This window comes from Canis lupus, chromosome 10, assembly GCF_011100685.1.
Source record: "Canis lupus familiaris isolate Mischka breed German Shepherd chromosome 10, alternate assembly UU_Cfam_GSD_1.0, whole genome shotgun sequence".
Classification (NCBI taxonomy): domain Eukaryota; kingdom Metazoa; phylum Chordata; class Mammalia; order Carnivora; family Canidae; genus Canis; species Canis lupus.
Genome location: NC_049231.1, coordinates 53595403 through 53622921, shown reverse-complemented (window position 1 = coordinate 53622921; position 27519 = coordinate 53595403). Strand labels below are relative to the sequence as shown.

The 27519-nt window shown below is 33.7% G+C and overlaps 1 protein-coding gene across 1 annotated transcript in view; it reads left to right on the top strand.

Moving 5' to 3' along the window:
• Positions 1-27519, top strand: part of NRXN1 (neurexin 1) — a 1110090-nt gene that overhangs the window by 97064 nt on the left and 985507 nt on the right. Inside the window, 3 exon segments of the mRNA XM_038551252.1 lie at positions 1092-1109; positions 4347-4376; positions 5145-5156. Of these exon segments, the coding sequence (XP_038407180.1) occupies positions 1092-1109; positions 4347-4376; positions 5145-5156 (60 nt within the window).

Here is a 27519-nt window from a genome sequence, read left to right as displayed (position 1 = left end):
TATTTTATTATTGAAAACATTTGATAAATACCAAAATCTTGATGTTGCCCTAGTCTTGGAAGAAAGCTTCTCTTCCATGTCTTAACCTGGATGCTAAGCCCTGTGTATCAACGGTACTTAAATTGTCTAGTAGTTACAAAGGCTAATTTAAATCCCATACACTTGTATTGTTTATGTGTAGGAAATACATGCAAAATCTGCTTGTATTATGTATGTGTGTTTGTATATACACGTATATATGTACACATATGGAAATACACGTATATATATGAACATGTGTAAATATTATATAGGTTATATGGAAACAAAAAGAGAAGTTTACCAAATATTGTCATTATATTAACTATATTCATATTCATACCCTAAACAGAAGTACAAAGTCAATAAATCATGATAAATTTTGCCTAATGGACAGCTCCCAAATGGACTTTTCTTGCAATAATTACTTTTTCTAGTTAACCATTTTAAAAGTCAGCCTTTTAACAAATTGTGATAAACTACCATTATTTGCAGTGAAATATGAACACTATAAATAAAGTATATTATAAATTTTAGTTACATAGATTATCATTGTATTTAAGGAAAATATTGAAGTATTAGAAATACTTAAAGGCCATGATGGTAAATGGAATTAGATATTTTGTAGAAGTGGAATATCTTTAAGTGAAATTTCATGGCTGTTGGCAATGGACATTATTTTATCCAACTCCAAATCAGAGTTGAGGCAATAACTTTTTGGAATTGTAAATAAATAGAAAAATAAGATTTTAAAGATAATTGCCTAGAAAAACCATGCCAGTAACATGTAAGAATAATGTTTATTTTACACAGGACAGGAAAGGCTTTTTAAATTTCCTTGCTCAGGACATGGCAGTATTACCAAAAATTTGTCTCACATTCTTTAAATGCTGCCAATAGGAGGGAACCTGCTTCCCATGATTTTGTTTCCCCCTTTGAACGGTAGCGATGGAGCACTTGCATGATGTGTTTGGTGCCTTGCATGAGGAAGACATGCAAAGGCAAAGGTCCAGTCTGCATGCTGCTTAATGAATGTTTTTCCTTTTCTCTCCCTCCTTGTCATGTGCTTTCAGAAGACAACAATGTGGAAGGTGGGTGCTTTCTACTTTATTTTCCAACTCTCATTTGCTTTTTAGTTCTTAGTATTAATAGAGTACATCTCGAATTTAGACGGTAAGTTGAACTTCTGAGCATTTGTTGATTTCTGGATTGTGCATCACTTTTCATATAGAACATGCACTCTCAACCCCGTCAGCCTCTATCTGAAACTCCTTCAGCTTTAACTCCAACTCTTGATGAATTCCAGCATCCCATATAAACCCTAGAATGTTTGATGCAGTGTTCTGTATGGAAAACATGATACAATCCTGCTTCTTTTATTTTAGATGAGAAAGTATTTCTTTGCAGTTTCAGAACTCAGTGCATGATCTTTTCTCCATTTTTTTTTTCTTGGTCAGAGTGATTTATTTTCTTTTGGAAATGTTTAGCATTACATCACCTCAAACTCATTGGTTTAATTTAAAATGATTTCACTTATGTAAAGAACACAGAATAAAGCATTGACTATAAGTAAGAGGCACAAATTTAGATTAAAATATAAGCCACTGGCCATTGGAAATGAAAGTATACAGCACTCCAACATGATTACTGGTAAGTATATTTGTGATTTTCTATGTCTGTTAAATAAAACTATATTTATTAAAGTTTTTCCAAAATTATCTCTATCAAGGAACTTTGAGGAAGTTACACATTTTTCCTATAGAATCCAACAAACTAAAGCATATTTCGATATTCTTATCTTTAAAGAACTTAAATGTATAAGTCAGTTTGCTGCCAAACAAATCTCTAAAGGATAAAAATGCAAAAACAACTAGATAGACCAAAGAACTGTGAGAGGGAAGTTGATATTCTATCAATGCATATAATCACAGCATTAATAATTCTTGCATAATTGTTTTTCTAATGTCTATATTTCAGAAGTGTTTAACGTATTTTATTTTGCTGCAATATTGTGAAATAGAGCCATTCTGTAAAAATAATGAACATTTCTACAGAATGACAGATGTCTTAGAAAAAGACTTCCCATCTAAGGTTACAGATAGCTATGAAAGTTACTAAGATTTGATGTCTCAAAGTACAATTCATGGTAATACAAAGTTCGTCAGTAGCAGGCTTCAGCATTTATTTGTGATGATTTCATGGATAATAAAATTGCTTAGCTCCTGAACATTTCTATTCCATTATTTAAGTAAAATAGTTTAAGATCTCAAAAGTAATCATCAATGACTATTTTTTCAAGTGTTGGCTTTGGATATGGCTTCTGTTTTTCTATACTATAATTTTAATAGCATGTGAAAATGCACTTAGTAAAGGTGATATTACCCCAAGGATCTGACATCTTTCAAAATCAGTATCAGTTATATTATGCATGTTATTTGAGACTGAATTTTTTTTAATAAGTATCTTCTCAACTTCTTTTGCATTTCCTCAACCATTCTGTAAAATGTTCCATGTTTTTGTTCTTTCTCTTTAAATCCACTTGCATTCCAGGGGCTTTAAAATCAGCCTAATAAGCCTGAATGCTCCTTTCCTCACATATGCATCTCATGAAAATTTTTGACAAGATTTTTAGAATAAAGACCCATAAACTACTGTAATAAAGTTTATCCAATCATAATTGTACCATTCCTATTTATAACTTGACTTTGGCAATATAGTGGAGCTCCCTTAGTGGTAGGAAATTCTAGCATGAGGAATGTGAATTCTTTTGAGATTTATTAACTTCCATCCTTACTGAGGTGGTATTCGACACCATCATTACAAGTGTTTTATATATTTTCTGAAAGTTAGATCTTATACAGAGATCATTTCCTGATTTAGTCTACAAAAAATTATAAACTGTTTTTAGGAAATATATTTAGTAGTTTTAAAAGTGGAATTAAATGAGAAAATACACACAGAATCACCAACAGATCATAAACTTTTTAATCTGCTTGTGTGATTTTTTTTGTTAAAATCACTTTGAAAATATAAAAGGAAGCTATATTACAGAAACATTAAACCTCTAGGATCAGTAGTCCTCATATTTTGATTATATGTTGATCTGTAATTGTATCTGCCCCACAGGGATGTTTAAATACTCCGGAAATTTTAAGGAAATAATGCAGATTAGTTTTAGTATTGATATCATGTAGCTCAATAAAGTCTCAAATATATTTTAAATAACACTAGAAATATAAATTCTGTTGAATTGCTGTGTTACTATATTGTTCTAACATTTTCCCATATTCTTGAAATAGACATGGATCAAGGAGTAGCTTTGTTTCTGAATACAGAATAAAGAACTAGGAATTAATGCCTCTCAGTAAAAAGTATCTTCTTGGATTGTGAGAGAGTTTTTGAAAAGAACCTTAGTGGTATTCTTTAGAAAAGGTAATCTTCAAACTGAAGTCATTTGTCAAGTAGCAGATAACAAGCAATTTAAATAAAGGGAATTCAGCGTCATTTTAGAAAACGTCCTTGATGAAAGTATGATTCATATAAAAACATAAAACATTATTAAATGTATATATATATTCACAACAACTCCTAGTTCAGTGTTTAGGCAATGTTTAAGTAAAAGACTAAGTAATTTTGTTCTCCATGGAAAATTACTTGAGCCTATTTAAAGCTGATCCATTGTTTCCTAAAAACAGTATTCTATAGTAAATTCCAACTTTACAGCTGCATGTTTAATAGCTTTTTTTTTTTTTTTTTTTTTTTTTTTTTGTATTTGAACAAGCTTAGTCAATTGCTACATGTGTCAGACAAGGAGACATTTCTGCATTATCATTTCAGTGTGACTAAGGATTTTTTTAAGTTAATTATAAAACTTCTCATTTTTTTGACGAGGGGAAAAAGATCAGACCCAGCCCATGTTTCAGATATTCCTTTGGGTTTTTAAAAATCTAATTTCATCACCAAAGAATAAGAAGCCCTGTGGTGGCAGTGTTCAAAATAGTCTCATCAAAGGGCACAAAGGGCAGATGCAATATTTAAGGGATTGGTTGGATTTTAAGTCACAATTTTATGCTGTTGATTGTTCCAACTGGTACATTGAAGAAACACACAGGGCAGCATATGCCAGTGTTTAAATTGTAGTACTATAACTCTTTGCCCCCAAGCATTCCAACCAGGGGTTGAAAGAAGGCTTTTTGATTTGCCTCTGTGATACAGACATGTCTCATAGGAAACAAGACGTCTGTCACTGGACATTTTTGTCACCGTGACCACCCTGCCTTCCCATGCTCCCTTGTTTATTGCTGACTGTGCTCTTGTTTTCCTTCAAGGTCTGGCGCACCTGATGATGGGCGACCAAGGTATGGGCTCTGTTCCTTTTCCACTCTGCTTTCAGTGTTTTCTTGTTCTGTAGCTGCTTGAAACCATCACTGCAAAGGATGGGCAAATGCTTGCAAATTATCTGGCTGCAAATTAAATACATAACTTTTGTTCACATCTTTACATGTTTTTCGCCCCTGTGTGTGTTGGTTTGATTTTGGTTTGCTCCGTTGACTTTTATTTTCCTTCATTCTTTGCACTATAATATCTGCAAATAGATCAGACATAAGATTTTGTGATTGAAAGTTTCTATACATTTCTAAGCATATGCAGTTAAGGGTAGCTATAATAAAGAAAACCTGAGAACCATCAGAAGTTAATATCTGATATTCAGTTGAACTGACTGTGCCAAAAAGAGTCCATTTTTCACCCATGCATGGCAGTTTGGGAACATGCAGACATCTTTGGCTTCTGGCTTCTAGAATGCTGAGTATAGTGTTTCACAGAATCAATAATTTTCCTACCTATAGCATAGTCATTGTGTATCTTCTTTTTTGTGTAATCTTTTAAAGTGAGCATGGGCGTTTCAATTTTTTTGCATGTTGCCTTTAAAAAAAAAAGACAGATTTCTCAACGTGTGCCGATTTTATCTCCACGTGTTTTCAAGTCTTTATTTATACTTTCTTGTCTTGTTTAATTTTCAAACAGTAGTGCATTTACATATATTCATAATTCTTATTGTTGTTTCTCTTTTTATTCTCTTTGTATGGAAACTCTTTCTTCATGGAACCATTTCATCAAATCCATAGGTAAAAGTAAAGGTATTACATTATTTTATTTCTTTTTATTATCATCTGTATGAATTACAGTGTGTATAACTTATAAAAATGTATTTAGAACTTTTCACATTAGTAATGGGCACTGAGAGGTAGGTATGAGTGTTAATGAATATTAATTTAAGGTAAGAAAAATCCATCAAAATGTTTCACTGTTTTTTTCCTTGCTCTTTAGAGTGATTTTTCTCATGTTTGCTGCTTATAAAATTAGTATATTTAGAAATTAGCTACAGGTTTCAGTATCACTTTTTGCAGTATCATTTAATGATGAGTGTAGTCACCATAAATATATCATCCTCAAACATTTAACTCAGGAGCACACCTGCCCCAGCCATTTTGCATTGGGATGTAAGTCTAAACATGTGCAGCATCTAAACAGTACTGCAGTGTGCTCATTACCTCGTTGCCTGCTAGGTGTCATATATACATATTAATTCCACAATAATTTGAAAAGGCAGTACCGTGAAAGAAATAAAGAAACAAGACAAGCCTGTTCTTTATTTTTCACATATTAACTTTGTTTTAAGAACATTATCAACCAGGTATATATTTCTGCATCACTTGGTAAGTCAGGCATGTGTACTTCTTGACAGCATTGATGCCAGATTTAAAAGCATGCTTAATTTGCCATTTAGAACCATCCACATTGTGTTTAGTGTTTTCATTAACAAGAAGTAGATAATATGTAGCTGTGGTAAATATGTATCACAGCCTTTAAGTTAACCATTTTTAACTATGTATTTCTGAATGTGTCCTTGGTCTCTTGGTTTTTTTGTTTTTGTTTTGTTTGTTTGTTTTGTGGGTTTTGTTTTTATTTTAAATGCAGGAATGTTTCTTATCCTTAAATTCTCTGAATTTTCTTGCGCTCTGAATCTTAATCTGAATTGGGACAAAAGCTCACAGATCTTCACCTTTACCTTTGTGTCATCTAGCAGGGAAACTTTTCTGCTTGAAAAAGCACCTGAACATGAGCCAGGCAATAAGTAAGAAATATATCGGTTTTAAATGTGTAAAATGGAGCTTTAGAAACAAATGTTGCTTGGGTATTTTGAGCCAATAAAAGAGAACATATGCTACTGCAGTGTGTTTTGGTCAACCATTTACAATAATATAATTTCGTCTTATTTTAAGCCTTCTAGCAACTATACAAATGACAGTACTTATTGTTTTAGAGATTTCATGTACTATTTGGGATGCTTTCTAAATTCTTAGGTCAAATTCCCATCTACTTCCCTTTCTTAGTGGGCATTTCCCACCATGTTTCTTTTTAGATGACTCAGGATGTTGTAGAGGGAACTGTGTGTATATTTTACTTTACTGGCTGAGAGATATATATGCATATGTGTTTGTATATGTTTGAATGCATGTATATACACAAACATTCTAAATATACAAACACATATACATTATGTCATAAAAAGTAACTCAAAAATAATGTTCTAATTCTATAACCATTTAACTCTACATACAGAATAATTCATGTTTATACTCAGCTGATATTTGTTTTGATGTAATTAATGTTAAGTGTCACTTAACTTCATTCAGTTTTATTATGTGAGTCTTAAATGCTTTCTGTTGGCGTGTGTGTCAGACATATTTTAATTCACTACTTTTCATTGAGTTTTATTCCTCAGTCAGCACAAAACTACAGAGCACAGGAATTTGGTTTTTCCTTTACATTTTTCCTCTGTTAATGGGACCAGGATGTTTTTTGTTGTTAAATGGGGAAAGAAGATTTTAAGATAGATTTGACTGTTTTGCAAATTAGATGTATAGAAATGAGAAATATGATTTGTAAGTCTTCTTTAATTGTTAATCAATTCAATAAATCTGCATTCTAGAGTAAAAACACAATCTTGACTGACATGGCACCCACATTCAGAGAGTTTCAGTATAGTAGGAAAATGAAAACATGTGGACAAATGTATAAATGACAGAATAGAAGTGTTGTGGAAATGGTAAAAAAAAATGTGATTTGCATTCAGAGAAGATAAAAATAACATGAATGAGGGCCTCCCTTAGGTAGCTCTCCTTGTCCTGTGCCACACGTCAAAGGAATAAAGAAATACCTAGAAACTTTCATTGTAGCTTTTAATATCAAGTTAAATCCTAGTTGTGTATGAAATAGGTGTTAAACCTGTCCAGTCTGAAATAATTGATTTGCATTGTAAATTAATGCTTCAAAATCTTTCCATCACAGTATAATCCCGGAGCATTTTTCTTGACATTGCTGCTCTCATTAGCGGTAGTGAATTTGGGGACTCTGGAATGAATATCTATGCATTAATGTCATTTTTTTTTTGAGTCCAGAGACAAAATTGGATTCAAGAACATTATTATCATCATTTTGATTTTTTCTATATGGATTTTTAAATATTTTCTAAATTTTTAAATGTCCAGAGATAGATGAATGCCATTCCTTAAAAAAAAAAAAAAAAAAAAAAAGTAAATCATTTAAAGAGAACATTACTCCTGTTAGCCTTCTTCAACCTCCTTAGTCTTCCCCCTAGAGGTAAGCACTGGTATCACTTTGTGATGTATCCTTACATAGTTGATGTGGATCCTTTCATAATCCCTAATTAATTTTTCAGGGTTTGGAAACTGCAGAATTCCCTATGATTTGTACATGACAAGAACAGCTAAGTCATGTTAAAGAGGTGTGTTAAGGATCATTGTTAAGCTTTCTCTCTCTTCCCATAGGCCACCTTATGTCATACTTTCAATTGGTCATTCTACTTCAAACTTTACAATTATTTGGATTTGTTTCCATATTTTCTAAATAAAGATAGGCCACCTTTAACTGGATACAGTTAGGAATAAACTTTGTTTCAATGAATTGTAGCTTTCTTTGGGAGAGCTGAAGACAAGCGTTACCCAGAGCCATCCGAGCTTCGGCTAATTGTACCTAGAGGGATCCAAATGGATTTTGTGAAAATTGTGTTTGCTTTCCCTTTTAGGCTTGAAATTTGTCATTAGTAATATTAGGACCATTGACATTGCTAACTTGATTCTCTATTCTATTTATAATTTTGGCTTGTTTTGCCTTTGAATTAGTTGATTGTTTTTTTTTTTTTTTTCATGATTCTTTAACTGGTCACTTCATTTCAGTAATTACTTTATTTACTCATCTTTTACTCTAATGGTTGTCTGAGAGAAATGAATGACCATTTAGATCAGAAAATGCCAAAAAAAAAAAAGTAAGTTACGCTGCAAATCCGGCCACCATGGCTGGTTTATAGCTCAGGAACTTTTAGTTATTATTTTAATAATTAATGATCATGCTCTGATTAGAGGCTTGCATTTTCTTTTATAGCAATCATTTTAGATGTAATTATATATTTAGATGAGTGATTATGTATTTAATGTTAACATTTCCTAGTAGAATGTAAGCCCCATGAGGGCAGGAAGTTTGTCTTTCTTTTTAAACATTGTATTTCTAGAATATTTTTCTTATTGTATCTTCAACTTAATATTTTCATGACTTAAGAACGTGTATGTGAGGTGGAGGGGGTAGAGGAGCACATTAAAAGAGGCAAATGTAGAAGACATGGAAAGTTTGGAGTGGACAAAGTAGAGGGTGGAAAAGGAAGAGGAAATTTATAAAATAACTAAAAAGAATTGTAGCAACAAATCACATAGAATCCTTTCTGTCTCTTGTCTCTCAACTTACTTTTTTTCCCCTATCATTCATATCCTTTTCTAGAACTGCAGTATGTCTTTCTAATAAGGCATCATTCCAAAGATAACACTGCGATATACCTTAGCATATGCACCACAAGGAGTCTATAAGGAAATGAAGTCAATGTATCTTTGTATTTAAGAGTTTTCAAGAATTTTAATATGATTTGTTTTCACAGTGTCAGATGATCAATTTTTATTTTGTAGCTTTCATTGTTTATACAATACAGAAATTTTCCTGAAAGTTAGATTTGCTATGCTATCTTATGTGGTTTCCATGAGGTTTTCGTTTGTTTTTTGCTATTATTGTTGTTTTGAATCTCACTGTATCAACTGTAACGTACCATAAGACCTATTTAGACTGGGTTTGGATTGTAAGCTTCCAAAAAAGCCAAAATGTATTTATAAGGCTTATCTTGTGATATGATATTTGCTGTTCCTGCATTCATAAATTCCAGAGTATATTTGCAAAGTGAATGTCCACTTTACCATTTCAAATGAAAGAGTAAGCGTTTGATTATCCCGGTTTCTTGTATTTCTAGAAGGCCAAGGTATCACAAATACAACTGTCAGGCATAAAATTATTGTAAAAGGGCCTAAACTTTATTTTACTGGTGAAAATGAAGATCTTAAAATAGAGTAAATTATATAAAAAAGGTTTTTAAAAACTAATGGTATCAATAACTAGATATAATTGATTCCACTACAATTAGCCATGTCAAAGATTACATGTTTTAAAATTTTATCTGTAATGTCACACCATAACTCTTAAAATTTTATTATATTTACTCTTAAAATTGATTTGATGTTGTTCATATTTAGGGGAAGGAAAAAACATTTAGTATTTTTTATATAGTTTCCTTTTGTGTATGAAGTACCCAACTTCAGATCACCAACATCATGATGCATATTTGTTTTATAACTTTTAAATTTTTTAAAAATTTTACTGTGTTTTTTTTATGTGGATCTAATTTGATTTTAAAAATATATTTCTTGGGATCCCTGGGTGGCGCAGCGGTTTGGCGCCTGCCTTTGGCCCAGGGCGCGGTCCTGGAGACCCGGGATCAAATCCCACGTCGGGTTCCCGGTGCATGGAGCCTGCTTCTCCCTCTACCTGTGTCTCTGCCTCTCTCTCTCTCTCTGTGACTTTCATAAACAAATAAAAATTTAAAAAAAATAAAAAAAAATAAAAAAAAAATAAAAATATATTTCTTTTCTTCCATATGGCTTCTTAAATCATATTTCCCCATTTATCTTTATAATATTAAATATTCTTCATCATTGAGAAACATTTGTGAATGTTGACAGAATTTTACTGTATTGAAATGCCTACATTTGGTGCATAGGCAAACTAAGCGATAATTTATTTTGAATTATCTGTTATTACTTTTACTGTTGCAGTATCAGGAGGTGCTGCTCCTCATTTACAGTTACAGAACATGGAAAGACTAGAATTTCACTTTATAAAATCAGACATTAAATATCTTCATCATCCTTATAAATATCTTCATCAATATGACATAGAAGTTTATGTGACTATTTAGAATTTGGAACTTTTTAGTTTTTCTTTAGACTGTATGTCTATCTCTTCTGGATATAATCAAGAAAAAATGCTTGAAAAGTAAATATTTATGTGTTATCTCTTGCTGGAATTCAGTCAGTTTTGTCGTTATAGTTATTACTAATAAAAGTCCCAGATCCTCCAAATCTCTGCATTCTTAGCTCTGGGATGAGATAATCACATCTTCATACATTTATAAACAGTGGTGAAATTGAATAACTAATAAACTAAACAAGGATTTTATTTAGACTTTATTAGATTAATTTATCCTTGGAGAAGAACACAGAAACGACTCTCCATAGTCTAATATTTTAAAGAATGAGGTAGTGTAAATATAAATTTAGGTGCTTTACTGGAATAGATCAAAAATAGCAAAAAAAAAATTAAATTATGGCATACTACACTTTAAAAGAATGATTTCTGGGGTGCCTGGCTGGTTCAGTTGGTAGAACATCTGACTCTTGATCTTGGAGTTGTTAGTCCCATACTGAGCATGGAGCCTACTAAATTAAAGAAATAAGTAAAAAAAATAAAAATAAAAGGATGATTCCTTCTCCAAAATAATGATTTTATCTGTCCATTTTAAAATGTAATTTTATTAATCTAGCTTTTGTTTAAAAACCAACATCAACACAGGCTGGTAAAAGGGAATATTTTTAAAATTGTGTTGATCATGATTTTAAAGAAAATTGTAATTTTCTAGAGTGCTTAGCTCATATACTAAAAGAATCTGGGTATTTTGGGGGCACTTGACTGACTCAGTAAATGAGGTGTCTGACTCAATCTCGGGGTTGTGAGTTTGATCCCCACATTAGATGTGGAGATTACTTAAAAATATATTTTTTAAAAGATTTATTTACTTATTTTAGTGGGAGAGGGGTGGAAGGAGAGAGAATCTTAAGAAGACTTAATAGGGTTCTCGATCTCATGACCCTAAGATCACAACCTGAACCAAAACCAAGATTTGGATCCTCAACTGACTGTGCCATTAAGCCCCCCCCCCCCAAAAATAAAATCTTTAAAAAAAAAGAATCATAGAATTTTGGAACAATGAAGAACATTACAGATCATCTAAAAAATGATACTCTTTTAATTATAGGGCATGATATATCACTTATTATGATAGACAAAACATTGTGGAGACTTTGAGCTAAAATAACTGATATAGGAAAGAACTTACCTTAAGGAGACATTAAAGATTTTCCTCTCCTTACACACTGATAATCATGAAACAAAGTATCATATTCTTATTCTTACAAAATAAATTTAGAGGTAATGTGAAGGAAACCAATCAGAGTATTTTATAGGATGCTATTGATTCTCATTTCAAGGTTTCCTTTTATAGTGGTGTGAAATTTAATTTCATAACAAGAGGTAGTATTGTGAGATGGGCAGGAGTCCAGGAAGTCATGAGACCTGGGTTCAGATCCTATATTTATCCCTGGACAAGTAATGTAGCCTTACATATATCAGTGTTATGATCTGTAATGCAGGCTAATAAAATACTCTGCTCTCAAGGATATGTTACATTTTACAAATGGAACTATAAGTACTTAGAAGATAGTTATTATTGATGGTGGCAGTAAAATAAAAGAAGTACTCTGTACATTTAGATTAAATGAATTTCAAAAGTAATGATCTGTAATCTGCCAAAGGTTTAAAACAGTATTAATTTCTTAATATCTTCTGTCCATCTTATAAGTACCTATAATTTATGATTCTGTGATTGTTTTAAGTTATAACTAATTGAACCTCATTGACCTGATGGCCCATCCTGTGAATAATATTGGTACATGTCAAGGTTGATTCTACTTAATCAAAACTATTTAGATATTTCTGTAACTCTTTAAACTTTCACCTTTTTCTTTCATACAATGAGAAGTTGAAATGGACTTGCCTCACCTTTGAACAAACCTAGGAGTTCCATGGCAAAGTGCTGCTTTTTAGATGCCAATTTGCTGGCTGAAGGAAGCAGGGAGGTAAATATTTTCTCAAGCACTGGAAGTACCATCCAGAGAAAACTTTTTTGTGAATTAATGTTTTGCCTCAGTAACAACTCCATAGAGTGATATATGAGTTGAGCTTATAGGAAACCACTTAGTCAACTAAAGACCAAATTTTCAAAGAAAATCTAATTAGGAACTCTTCCTACATAGTATCTTTGGTAGAAAATACCAAAAAATTACCTTAAAGTACTTAAATAATTGGGTAGCACCTTCACATCCTTCTGGATTTTGTTCAAATTGCACTTTTTCAAGAGACTTACTCTGATTATCCTATTCAATACTACAATTTGCCCTTATCCTGAACTATCACACCCCAACCTAGTTTCTTTTCCACAATGATTATTATCTTCTAACATATTTTAATGTTTTTCACTTGTTTTGTTCACGGTTTATTGTTTTTCTCCCTCCAGAAATAAGAGGGCAGAGATTCCTGTCCTGCCTTGATGTATCTCAAGGGCCCCTAGTACAGTGACTGTCACAAGTAGGTACCCAATAATCCTTGTTTTAATGACTGAAGTGATTGGCTAAACAAGTTTGTAAAATTTCCTTTTACATTCTACTACAAATATTATTTTTTCTTTCTTATAATAGACTAATTTTAACATTTCTTTTTCCTCTTTGCTTTGAGGTAAATCTTCCCATGAAGGACAAACTAGATCAGTAAAAACAGATTTTTCTTTTTTCTCCTTGAACTGGGAGTGTGGACTCAGCTTGACCCTTTTGATTTCCTTGTTTCCTGTCCAATTTAGGTGATCTCAAAGAATTCGGAAAGGATTTGAAAACCACCCCAACAACTACGGATGGTCAGCTTTTCCTTTCAAATTCCTCTAACAACCAGTCCTAATGTTTCTTTAAGGAAGGGACAGGGATTCATCTTTGTACATTTTTGTGTGTACACAGGTAACAGGAAGAAACTCTTTCATGTTTGGCTTCTAAATGGCATTATTCATTGTGACTGTCAGGATGTGCTTTTTGGCATATTGTGAGATGGAAAGTTCCAAAGAATGGCGTAGATCCACTGTACTTCATGTTTGTGTAGCTTAACTTGTACTTCTAACATTAAAAGAAATATATTCATTCTTCTCAGGTCCTCAAATAGCTATATATACCCTACGGGCCTTTGACTTTTCCCCAGCCTAGGGTTAAATTATCATATGTTCAAGTAGATGATTTATCAGGTAGTCCAGGTCTACAGCCAGCTGTCCTAAGCTATGGAACTTTCACTGAAGAACTACAATAGTTGGAAATGGCCAAATTAAAAAGCCACAACAAAACTGCAGAGCCTAAGATTATAGTTCTCTTAAAATTAGTGCCCTTTGATTCTGTTTTTGGTGAGAGAGAGAGAGAGAGCGAGAGAGAATGGTTTCATTCAGTTTCAGTCATATATTACTAAAAGCACCAATGAGATTCTTCTTTATGTGGAACTCTAATATATGGTATAAAGCCATACCTTTTTAGAATGGATGCATTCAAAGTCTTTCACATTAAGAAAATAAGCATGGTGATAATAGCTACCATTTTTCAAGACGTGTCTTTATACATTCAAATTACATCTACTTATACCAAATATGTGTTTTACTAAGTGCCATTTCCCCCTTTCTGCTTGGCTTGTTTGTCTGTCAGTTGCTGTGTGCCTATGACCACATGAGTCTGAGGTAATCTCCAGTAATTATTAGTATTTACTTTCACTTAATGTGAAGTAAATAATTTATTTCACAGTAAATTTACAGGGATGCTGAGTTGTGAATTGAGAATAGTGTTTTCTTTCACCTTAAATATTTTTTTTATTACATAGTACAGATATAGAGCAGAAAATCTGACTACTCAGACAAATGATAGTTCAGGAAATTAAAACAACTCATGTGTTATATGAAGTTTCTAAGCAATATTTTATTTTTTGGCCTGGATTACCTGGTCAACTGACCCAGTTCTCCATTTCATTTTCTAGGTTTGGCATTATAAAGTCAGTAGACATTTGAAGAAAATTAAATTACTCCATTCAAGGAAACAATCAAATTTAGATTGAGCTAAAGTACTGCCAGAGGGATGGAAATCCCTAAATTGGTCAATCATGATTTCAGTTCACAGGGAAATCCTCATTCACAAGCTAACCATAGAATAGTTGCAGATAGCTAGTGGCAAAATATGCCAGAAATCTTCTGTTAAACTTTGGGAACAGTTATTTTTGGTGCTATGCTGACCTAAAAGATATGTGATGGCCTGTTATGACTGTCTTTTAGATTTTTTAAGATAAAAGAATGCAGTATCTGACTGATAGCAGGGCATACATTTTGAATTCCTTCCCTAGCAGAGCCATTGGATTTTCACTGACCAGTCTTGTATTTCCTGTGACCAGTGGTATTCTTTGTAAGAAGACTAAGACTAAGAAGACTAAATTAGGAGTCATTCATTGTGATGGAAAGAGAAATGAGCTGGTTGGTCCAAAAGAAAGCCAGAATTTGGACTCATGGCTGTGAGGACAATTTGGTTTGGGATTTGCCCCCTCATTGTTTATAAATAGTGAAGTCGTGACCAGGGTTAAGTCACTCTTGCTTTTTTCTTAGATGTCTTCAAATACGTCATTCCCTAATTTTAAAAAAAAGTGTTCTGAGGGCACCTGGGTGGCTCAGTTGGTTAAGTGTCCAACTCTTGATTTCAGTTCAGATCATGATCCCAGGTTCGTGAGATCAAGCCCCACGTCCAGTCTGCACTGGATGTGTAGTCTGCTTAAGTTTTTTTTCTCTCTCTCTCTCTCTCTCCCCTCCCTCTCCCTCTCCACCTCCCCTGATCTCTCTCTCTAAAAATTAAAAAAAATAAATCAACATCTGATAAAAGGGATGACTGTTATTTAAGCAAGGCTCATCAAGTAACTTACCTCCTTCTTAGGACAATTTATCAAAAACCACTACAAACTTTGGCCTCATTAACTTTGTTCTGTCTCAAGTTGGCTGCCTTCCCTCTCCCACCCACCAAACACCCAGGGCACATTTTAAAAACATTGATTTTAAAGGAAATTGACAGATGGTTGTATTCAGTAGGCCTAGGATGGATTAGAATCCTATACTTTGAAAAGTCCTCTCAACTCCCCGAGAAGCTGCTGAAGTACAGCCATTTTGTGAAGTGTTACTGACTCAGTAATTGGCTTTTGGTCTCTTAAGAGTTGAAATTTGTACTTCATGATGATGAAGGTCATTTATTTCTTCTTGCAAGGGACATGTACAGTTTTTAATTAAATCCATAGTGCTTCTGCATTGAGAGAATTTTCATATATGTATATATATAAGAGAAGTTGGTCCATTAGGAAAAGATGGGGAAATAAGAGACGGTTTTTGAGTTAGGTATTCAGACTAGTAAATATGTCACTAGGCTCTTTCAAACCCTATGTGAAAGGTCATTAAAATTTTCATTGTGTAGAGTTTAGAGTTCAGATAGTTTCTTAAAAAATCAAATTGGATATGTGGCAACATTTAAACTTTTTACATGATGCCCAACCATGTATAACTTGTAATATATTCTAGGATCATTGTCCTTAATAGGCCATGATAAAGTGATCCAGACAAAGGGAACACCAAACAGCAAATGGTGAGCTCACCTAAGAAATATGACACATATGTTTCTCTATACAATGAAAAAGTTGATTATGATACTTTTTTGAAACTGGAGATTATGTTGAAAGAGGCATTAAATAAAATAAGAATATGCCAGTTTTACAAAGGTCAAGCTTTAGGGGGTGGAAATTTGGTCCTTAGAGTCTATTAAAAAAAGAGATAATGCTCTAATGACACATTTTTTTTTTAAGATTTTATTTATTTATTCATGAGAGACACATTGAGAGAGAGAGGCAGAGACACAGGCAGAGAGAGAAGCAGGCTCCATGCAGGGAACCTGATACGGGACTTGATCCTGGGACTCCAAGATCATGCCTGGGCTGAAGGCAGGTGCTAAACGGCTGAGCCTCCCAGGGATCCCCCTAAAGAGACATTTTAGAAATGAATGATACAGGCATGAGACTTACATGGAGATATATTATTAGATTTTAAAAGTCTACAAAAGGAAGTGATTAAAAAAATGGAAGTAGAAGTAAAAAGGAAGAGGAATGCTGAAGGTGAGAAGGTCGGGGTTGGGGTGGGGGTTCGCAGGGGGAGTTCATCATGTGGCTGCAGTGACAATATAGCATTATTTCCCCAGGAAGCAAAAATGTGGAAGAGTAATGGTTAGGGCAACTTAAGAAACTAGAAAGCTCTTTAAATAAATGGTTACATATTTCATGTGAAAATAGTCCATAACCCCTTGCCAAAGATAAATCTCTCGTAGCTCTATCCTGTTACTCATTCATTCACTAACAAGTAGTGTTTGAAAGTACAATATAATTTTAATTAACGTATCTGTTCTTAACAAGAGATCTGCTGAAATGGGACACCGGACAACTAGACAGATATTTGTTGGTGTGTGAAACATCAGATGAGATTGCCCATCTCTTAAGCGACCCTTAGTGAAATATAAGCACATTGGCATGATTGATTATTAGAGTCAAAGAGGAAGCAGCATCCCCTCAAGGAAAGAACCTTAATTGTTTTTTGGCCAAGAACTAGCTACATTAGTAGGAAACATTTAATCATTATATGTACTGATTGTTAGGCAAAATGTATTATTCTCTTCTTAAGGACAATTGTTATACCTAGTATTTACCTTTTATCGTGAAACAGGCATAAGTGGATTATTCTGTCTGTAGAACCATTGTTACACTTAATGTTTACCTTTATTATAAAATTATCTTGCTGAATTTCATTCATTGATGAATAGCCATCGCTATTAGAATATGAGATCACTGAAGGCAGTGGTTTTGCTATTTTCAGTTTTGCATGGAGGACAGGGCTTGGTAGGTGACAGATACTCAGTAAAGCTTGATGCAAAATGAATAGTCAAAGATTATAGGGATTGGAGTTGAGTATATCTGCATTGAGATCCTAGACTTATTATATATTAGCCGTGTGGCTTTGGGAAAGTTATTTGACCATTCTGAAACTCATTTTCCTCATCAGTAAAATGAGAATAATAAAATCCACCTCTGTTTGAGGATTTCATGTATGATTATCACTAAAGTATATATTTCCAGAGCATAGTGAATGCTCAATTGTAGGAAGTGTGGTAGAATGTTAAGTGTTCTTTCAGATAGATGATAAAAAATAAAATTAAGTCATTTTCAAGGAAAAAAAGGTAACTTTTAAAACCATAAAATATATGGAGGAAAGGGTTTTTTTTAAAGGTCAAAAGCATTTATCTTTTGTATACATATTTTAAAGTTTCATTGAGTCACAGATGTAGAAAAAGAAAGTTGGAGTAGAAGAAATTGGATTTTTATATTGTGTGTATGATACAGCCCCTCCATTTTATTTTATAATGACTTGTGTTACCGCTAATGTAAATATATATACTTGAATTGAGCCTAAGAATGCTGAGCAAGAAATACTTGCCATATTTTTTGCTTCTAAAAACAAAGGCAAGATTTTTTAAAATTTCCTTTATTAGGATATAAAGATTCTATTTAAATGGGTTTAAATACAGTTTTACCCTAAATCAAGTAAGCTTTTTGTTCTCCATGGCTCAGTTAAGAAAAACTGCAGCTTGCTTTTGACTTGTTTTGCTTAATTGATTTTCTTTGTTAAAAGACAATATACAGTGAAAAAAAATACCCACAATTCTCTTCTGTCCTGGAATTCCCTTCCTTGGTGTGTTTTGGAGAGTTAGAAATTATATAAAAGTTATGGGAGAGTGATAATATATGAGAGTATATAAAGCTAGATTTGGGAGGGAGTACTTATCTATGTGATTTAGTGGGTCTGTTACACCTTGGACCCAGAGATAACATTTGAGTTAATGAAATTTACTAGGATTCAGAAAGCATATGGTAATAGGTCTTAAGCCAAGATAATTATGAAATTCACTAAAATCAGAGAATCTCAGTACAGGTTTCCCCCGCTTTCTGAAAATAGAGCATTCCTAAAAAAGCTTTCATAAGCTTAAATTACACAAAATGATGAGGCAATCACCATTGATTTACATGGAATTTTTAAACATATTTCCCTCACTTAAAAAAAATAACCTCTTGTAGGCTTTTCTGAGACCTTAGGACATGTCTTGCTAATGAATGCACACAGATAAAGCACAGATGCTCACAGATAAGGTTCAGAGGTACAGCTGCTTGATGTTGAGATGCTGAGTTTTGCTGTTCCTGGTGCATACTGCCTCTAGAGTGGCTCACTGCAAAACAAATGCGGAAAGCTATTTTCACTTTGCAGCTTTTTTTGCAAAAGCAAAAATCCTGTGGATTTCTTTTGCCTAGCATAAATAGGTACTAATGTAGATCTCCCATAAAAGTCAAGTGGTGTAGTGTGAACTTTCGAAAAGTAGGGTGTATGTGTAATTGCTTTAGCATGGAAAAGGACTTAATAAATAATAGAATCATAAATATGACTACAACTTGGGAAGTACTCTAGTCCAAATGCCTACTCAACAAACTCTTCTGCTGGTTCTGGGAGGGTGATGATCCAAACTGTGTTTCCATGTCCAGAAGGAGGGTATACTTGTAATAGTCTTTTTAAGGAGAGTTTTAATTATTAAAAGAGATTTTCATCCAAATCAAAGTATGCCTACTGAAACTATCACCAGTTAGCCATCTGCATGTTGTTATTTTTGCTAACTAAGATATTTATTGAGTTTCTCCAGTGTGGTGTGCTCTCTGTGTTTTCAAATTATCTGGAGTTAAACAGTCTGTCTAATTCCTCATGCACATTAAAAAAAAATAGTTTCTATAACTACATTCCCCACTCTCATACCCAGGCCCTAATTTTTTTTTCCAAATTTTGTAACTTCAGTTTCTAAGACCATTCTTCACAGTGTTTAAATCCTTCCCATGTTCTTCATGGCCATCCCCTCCTCCTTTTCTGGACATATTTTAATTGTCAGAATATTTCTTAAAGTCAAGTTCAAAATTATTTACAGTATCTCTGATGTCTGAGCAGAGAGGGCACAGTAAAGTGGAAGCATTCTCTGGTTCTGGAAATAATAACACCTTTGTGTGTGTGTTTTGTTTGCTATTTTTCTTTATTTTGTTTTTGTTTTGATTACTGTTACTGTTTTGTTGACTTATACTAAACCTTTAGTCAGTTGAAACCAGCAAGGTTTTCCACGTGAACTGCTGGTATCAGCCTTATTCTCTACTTAACAGTTAATGTTGTGGTATTTCAAAGCACGAAACAGATTTCTATTCAATTTCATCTTCAAACATTAAAAAATAATTTAAATATCTACTCAGTGTCCTACACAAGATGCTGGAAATGCAAAAGCAAATAAGCCATAGTATATGAGAAGATATCTGTTCTTGGGAGATTTATAGCTCAGTAGTAGGTAAAGACATAAAACATATAAATCCCATCGACAATTAAGAGTCCATGATAGAGGGGCACCTGGGTGGTGTGGTGGTTGAGATCTGCCTTCAGCTCAGGTCGTGATCCTGGGATCCTGGAATCGAGTTCCGCAACGGGCTCCCCATAGGGAGCCTGCTTCTCCCTCTCCCTGTATCTCTGCCTCCTCTATGTCTCTCATGAATAACTAAATAAAATCTTTTTTAACTAAATAAAATCTTAAAAAAAAACTATTATAGAAGTCATTTACAACGACCAACATTCCTGATTAGCTGAGTATCGTAGAATGATTGGATGTTCACTAGCTTAACATGGTTGAAGGTTGAGTGGTGTATTTGTTTTCTATTGATGCCATAATAAGTTCTATAAATAAAACATCTTAACACAGATTTGTTATCTCACAGTTCTATAGGTCAAAAGTCCAATATGGGTCTCATTAAGCTAAACTCTGTATGTCAGCGGGACCATGTTCCTTTCTGGAGGGTCTAGGAGAAAATTGGTTTGTTTCCTATTCCAGCTTTTTGAAGCTAGAAAAAAAGCTAGAGTTATGACTCCTTTCCCCCCCATCTTCATAGTTAGTAATCTTGCGTGTCTCTAATCATTCTTCTGTAGTTCCGTTTCCCTTAGACACTCTTCTTTTTGTTTTTCTGTTTATACGGTATCTGTTGTTTACATTTACACTGGCCCCATCTGGATAATCCAGGGAACTCTTCCTTTGTTAAGCTGATTAACAAATTTAATTATATCTGCAACCTTACTTGCCTTTGCAAAGTAACCTAATGTACTCACAAATTATGAGGATTAGTATGTGGTCATCTTAAGATACCATTATTTCTTTGTACCACAGGTAGAAGTATTAAAGCAAACTAAGAAATGTAAGAAAAGTCATGGAGTTATGGTAGAGAAGGACTGATTTTAAGAATTGGAAATAGAGCATGAATGCAGCAAGGGAGCCTAAAAGATATAACTGAAGAAACAGATAAGGGTCAAGATGATGAAAAGCCTTAAGGAACAAGATAAAATTTGCTTTTTAGAAAGATCACTCTGACAAGAGAACAGATTTGAGGAGTGCAAACTAAAGATAAGAAAAGAGCAAAGCAATTATGATCTAGTCAAGAAACATCAAAAGCTTATACTTCTGTCTTAGCATCAGAGATGGAGAAAAGTAAATAGATGTACTACATCTTAAGGAGTTGGGTTCAGCAGGACTTGTTGATTGATTAGATGCAAGAGTGAGAGCAAGACTGGAGTCATCACTGACTCCCAGATTTTCTTCCTAAATTTCTAGGTGAATGGTGGTGTCATTTACCAAGACAATGTGGATTGATGAAGAGAAAGTGAGGATGAGGAGGAAATGGAAGCAAGCATACTCTGATTACTATTTTAGTTCAGGGATATGAGCAGTCTTTTGAATCTTAACCTGTAACTCCATCTTTGTGCTATCTACAAACGATTCATATCTTTTCCATGTTTCTTTTAAAATGGATAAAAATATGATGAGAACAGAGTCATCAGAATCCTGCTGGGGACCTACTTCAATAATCACTATTACATCAGTCTGAATTCACTGCATATTATCTTCTGATTATCTTTGACTATTTAGTGTTAATCAGATCATATTTCTTCATGTATTTCAAAATATATCTTAAAAATTCCATCAGATGCTTTGCTGAAATATTTAATATACTCTGCTTAATCATGAAGCATTATTGGGAAAGTTATTTGTATCCAGTAGTGATAAATATTTAATTAATTCACTTGATCTTCCACTTCAATATATATGCTTATTCAGTGCACTCTGTGGGTAAGGTTCTTTGTGAAGCCCTTTGTGGAGCGTAATACATGTCAGATTTATAACTGTGTAAGAAATAATAAATGGTGACCACAAAGGAAAATAAGAGATTAATTCTTACTGGAAGATCAAGGGAAAGTTCTTGGAGGAAATAGTAGTTGAATTGGAAGAGGTAAGAAGTGAGGATAGACTTGATGGGGAGGAAAGCATCTAGAAGATAGAACATCACGATCATGGGATACCTGGGTGGTTCAGTGGTTGAGTGTCTACCTTTGGCTTAGGTCATGATCCCAGAATCCCAAGATTGAGTCCCACATCAGGCTCCCTCTGGGGAGCCTGCTTCCTTACTCTGCCTATGGCTCTGCCTCTCTCTGTGTCTCTCATGAATAAATAAATAGAAATCTTTAAAAAAAAGAACACCATGATCAAAAACATTGAAAGAGTGTTATGCAGAGCATGATACAGTGTGGTTGAAACACAGGGGTGGCTAGAGGGAAGTTTAGAATCAGGAAACTGGTAATTCTCTGGCCCACAATTGTAGTTATTTTTAATTGAATTTGAATACCTTAGGGGAAGCATGCTTTCTCCATATCTACACATTCTCTGTAACTCTCTGTTATGTACCATAACTGGATTTATGCATTGATAATTTCTTATCTGGTACCTTAGATATCTGGTCTATGACCTTAGGTTTGGAAAGTTACTTTGTAGTCAGTGCACTGCCAATTTGTGTGTGTGTGTGTGTGTGTGTGTGTGTGTGTGTGTGTTTGGGGAGTACATTCATACTCCTACTTTAGATTTCCTATACTAAGATATTGTAAAGGTGGAGCGGATTGCAAATTACACTGTTGAAGAATGATGGGATCATTAGAGGAAAGAAAATGAATTAGGAGGTTGTAAAAACAGTTCTGGTAGAAGGTAATAGGCACTAAACTATTCCAATAATTGGGAAAATAAAATTTTCAAATGTGAAAATGTGAAAAGCTAGATTCAAAACTCCTTCAGGACATGTTCTGGGTCTTATTTTTTTCTATGGTGCATAATATGGGGCAAGACACAAAGTAGATGCTTAATAAAGAAATGGATGAGGACATTGGAGAAGTTGAATGTGAGAGGTTAAAGGAAGTAACTGAAGATGACTTTAAGAGCCCAAATATGAATACCTGGAAAGGTTATGCTTCTGAAAATGTCTGTGAGAGAAGAAATTTCATCTTTGCTAAAGTTCAGAAAAGATATTTGGAGAAGCAGTTCAACCAAGAGATGGATGAAAATCTAAATATGGCCCTCAGGGTAGAGCTTATAATTAAAAGGAAATATGAAAATCTGTAACCTGGAGATGATGGTTCAAGTCACCCAGCAAAAATATATGTATCAAAATAAAATAATGAATTATTAACAGTTTAAAAAAAAGGTCAAAACATTTAGTACACACCAATTGTTTTATGGATAGAGAAATTGAGAGACAAAGAAGTGTTTGTTTTGCCCAAAGCTGTTCAACAAATAAGTGGGATAATTGGTCCTAGAACATAAAAAGATGCCATTTGAGTTACATCAGCACATTACTGCAATGCCTCCTGTTACCCACTGAAAATTTCCACACTGAGTCATTTCTCTACGTAAAAGACAGCCATTTTAACCTCTTTTATGTCACCATATCTGAAGCTTGATCCATTTGGCAAATTCAGGTATAGACTATTTATTATCAAGATAGTTTTTCCTAGTTTTCATGATGAAGAGGATGGGGCTACATGGAAGCCTAGGCTAAAAGTTACAAGTTTTATTTTATTAATTCCGAGTACTTCGGCCTGGCCATGCTGTCTGGTTTCATTTCTGGAGTCACAGTGCTGTTATGAAACAAACTCCTAAGTTCTAAATTTCACAGAATTACGTAAGCCAGTGGATTCCAAATCGTGCTTTATGAAGCCTAACTGATGAGTAGACAGCTCAGGACCACCCCCGGGGGTTTAAGAGCACAGAGAGGAGAGGACTTAAAGCCTCTGCCCTGATTCAAACATTGTACCATATCCTTTTATCTGTTTTAATACTGAGGTTTCTTTAAGATTTTGTAAAAAGAAGGATCTCTTATTTTCAAATATTTCTAAAACTGCTAGGGGCTATTAATCTCAGGGCTATGACCAGCATTTTAGATCTTTTCCTTTTGAATTTGTGAATTACATTGAAACACTCCAAATCCTGTTGCTTCATATGAGTAAATCACAGAAATTAAATTTTACCGTAAAAGTACCATGGAGCCATTTAGCACCCCCTCTATTCCCTTTAGTGAGCAACATCTTTGGCTTTTGCCAGCACAGCTCCATTAGCCTAGGGCCATATTGAGAAGAAGGTTTTTCAAGTTTTCACAACTAAATGAGAGGCTTTATACTGAGACAGGATAGAGGCAAACTTTGAGAGATTGTTTTCAGAAACAATAAAATGTTTCTATTTACCTTTCTCCTTTTCTATTTGTTTTCATTGAAATATATAAACCACATTTTGTTTTGTATTATAATTTACAGAATGGTTATTCAAAAGGCCCACAGAGTGTATTAGGAGGTACTATGACAGTAGCGTATTGAGAGTAAATGTCACCAACAAAAAACAAATCTTTCTGCAAACTTCTATAATAATTCTCTTATTAAAGAATGGTGATTTAAAAAAAAAAATGCAGTTACTTCCAAGACCACCCAGTAGTCCCGTCCAAGACAATGCAGGCTTTATTTGAAGCAGATTAAAGTTAGATTGTATTCCACTTTGATATGGTTTGGGTTAAATAGCTGTCATTTGGTCAATAGCACTATAGTGAGAGAGAGTGAAAATATAGGTTGGCACAGCCTGGATGGTGAATCCCTGGAGAGCAGAGAACATAAAAGGATTTAGAAGGGTGCCCAAATTAATTTCAGTATCATATTTATTTTATTTAGTTAGTTTGTTCATTCATTCTAGACCTCTGTACATAAAAGTAACTTTATTTTTTTTTCCTGTAAAATGATATATTTGCACTGAGTGGATATATGCTGAATATCTTCTTGTGTAAAGTGATATTATTATAATTTTCCATTCTTCTTCTCAGCTGTATCTTTTATTTGTAAATACTTGTTTATGATTTGTAAAGGCAGTTCTGAAATCCCACTAATCCTCCCCTACCTTATCTACTTCAAATAATGCCAGTACTAGTAGTTCAGATTGAGGTGAAGTTATAGATTAATACATTAAGTTAATGCATTAATTTTCAACTCTTAAAACATGTCCTTATCTATTATCGTATAGTAATTCTGAGATAAACAGGCATTGATATTTAACACTCCTTCACAGATGAGGAAACATGACCAAGATGGTAACTTTCCCAAATCACACAGTAATGGCAAAGTTAGAAATGGATGGTGATCTTAAAGTTTCCAGCCAGCCCAAGGCCAGGCTACATCAAGCCCCAAATTCTTTAGGGTGGAGTAATAACATTCTCAGTGCTCCTGAATTATCCTGTGTCTTAGAAGTTCCAGAGATGTAGTATTTCTTAGTAAATCCACTGTTATCTCACAAATTTATTAGAAAGCAAAATTAACTGATATTAGTTTTTTTTGACTAGCACTATATTCCAAGGTAAGTTAAAATGATTTCTGGTTTGGAGTTGTGAAAATCTTTGTTACAATTTGTGTGGATCTAATATATTTCCATTTGTGGCCTCTTGTTGTCGTCCCTAAGAAAACTTGTTTTTGTTCTTATTCCATTCTAAACTTAGAATATATTTCAGTATCCTTTTTTAAAAAATTGAGTCAGTTTTTACTTCAATAGTTCTGATAAGCAAAATAGATAAATGTTTTCATATAATGAATATTGCTAAGAATATACTCTGTATTGCCCATCTGGTTTAAGAGTGTTACTAGACATTGATGAGTGAATTAATGATATTTAAGATCCATTAGGATCTAATAAAATCATCCATCTCAATGGTCAATTGAGGCTAGGCTCTTTTTTAAAGGAAAAAATAGATTCTTCTCATTTCCTGAAGCGGATGGCTCAAAATTCTTTTTAGAGAATCCCATCATTTTCCAACTAAATGCTGGGTTAGTGCTGAAGCGAGTAATGCTCTATTCGTGGCTCTGGTAGTGACGGCATATAGGAGGCTGTTTAAACCCCGTGTGTCTGCATCTTCTATCTGCCATGCATATTGCAGTCACAGATGAAAACATTTTGTGAACACTTTGAAATCCTGAGAGAAGGCAGTTTAATAAATATAAATTAGCAATAAAATTGACATAATTCACATTTATTACAGGATAAGTGGACTATTGGAAGTCTTTTTTGGTTTGTTGTTTGTATGATCTTTTTTCATTACCTAGTGACACAAACTGCATTTTTGTCTTAGTGTCCCATCACATTAAATCATTGTTGAACTTTCCTTTTAAGAACATATAAAAAAAAAAAAGAATATAAAATTTATTTGAGGTTTTTTAATGAAGTTATCTCCGGCATATTAATTTTTACCAGCACTCCAGGTAAGGAACATAGAAAACATAATTAATCTTTCCTCATTTTTGCTTTCTTTATTGGATATTAATTACATTCAACTCAAAATTTATGGAACCTTTTCCTCTGGGAAGTAAGCAGAACAAAATCATGGTATTTATATTTTAATGCTGGGAAACAAGTGTTGACGAAAAGAAAAGAAATACATAGTATGTTAGATGGTGACACATTTTATGGTGAAAAATGAAACAGTGACTGGGACATGGGAGTGCACAGATGAGAGAATGAGGTATAGTTTTTATAAGTGTCTGAAAAGACCGCCATTTGTCGTATGCCATTTGTGAAGAGACCTGAAAGGGGAGATTCAATGTATGTTCAGTCCTTTTGATTCTTTTGAGAAATACCATTTTTCATTTCTATCTTCGGTGAGCTCAGCCTAATCCAGGTGATCCTCATCAATCATTTTTACACTATTTTGTTCTTCCCAGCTGATTCCTCTTCTTTATAGCTCATCCTTTCTGGCTTGTATGGTATCATGGAATGTCCTTGCTCAGAAATGTAGTTGTTTCCTATTGCCAATTATATGAATTCTAGACTCCTCCACATCATTTTAGTATTTTCTGAGAACCTTATTTATTTGATAATTTTATCTGTAACCCTTACTCCCAGAGAACAGATCTCTTTATTTTGTCTTAAGTCATGCTTACTTCCAGTTTTATGCTCTTACTTAGACCCTCCTTCTCAATTAAAATATTGTCCCTTTTCTAAATTTTGTTTCCCTGAGCCTAGAGTTTAATGGATTGATAGTGACAAATACATTTATTGTAAAACAAAGTGAAGCTGAGACCTGATAATCTCAACTGGAGGCTGGTCCCAGGTATGTACTAAGACATTTACAAGTGCTGTCTTTAAAGGATTTGTTTGCAGATATTTACAACCCTGTTGAAAAGCTGCAGTGTGCTGCCATGTGGGGATGGTGAGGGATCCATCATGCACACACATATCTAGCATTGTTCAACTCATTATTGTGGACTATAAACCCTTTACCTAGTCCCTATCACTCAAGGGAAAACAGGTTCAGAAGGGTTGAGTTCCTTGTGTTGCCTTGGAGACATGTTATTTCCTTTTTGTATAGCTTAGTCTTCCTTTTATAATGTGTATGTTGATCTGGATTGCCTGATTCTCTATTTTATGATTAGGTGCTTTATTTGCACCAAAAATTCCCTACTGGTAGCTTTCATACCTTATCCCTTCAGTTTTTATATATTTTTTAAAATACCTTCTGTGTGTCTAATATCATAGTACATCTTCTATATCTCCCACGACACCTAATATACTGATGTAGTTGGTGTTCAAAAACCATCGCTGATTGCTTTGATGTAGAAGGCTTTAGAAAGCTGACATTTATGCTTCTTAAACTGCA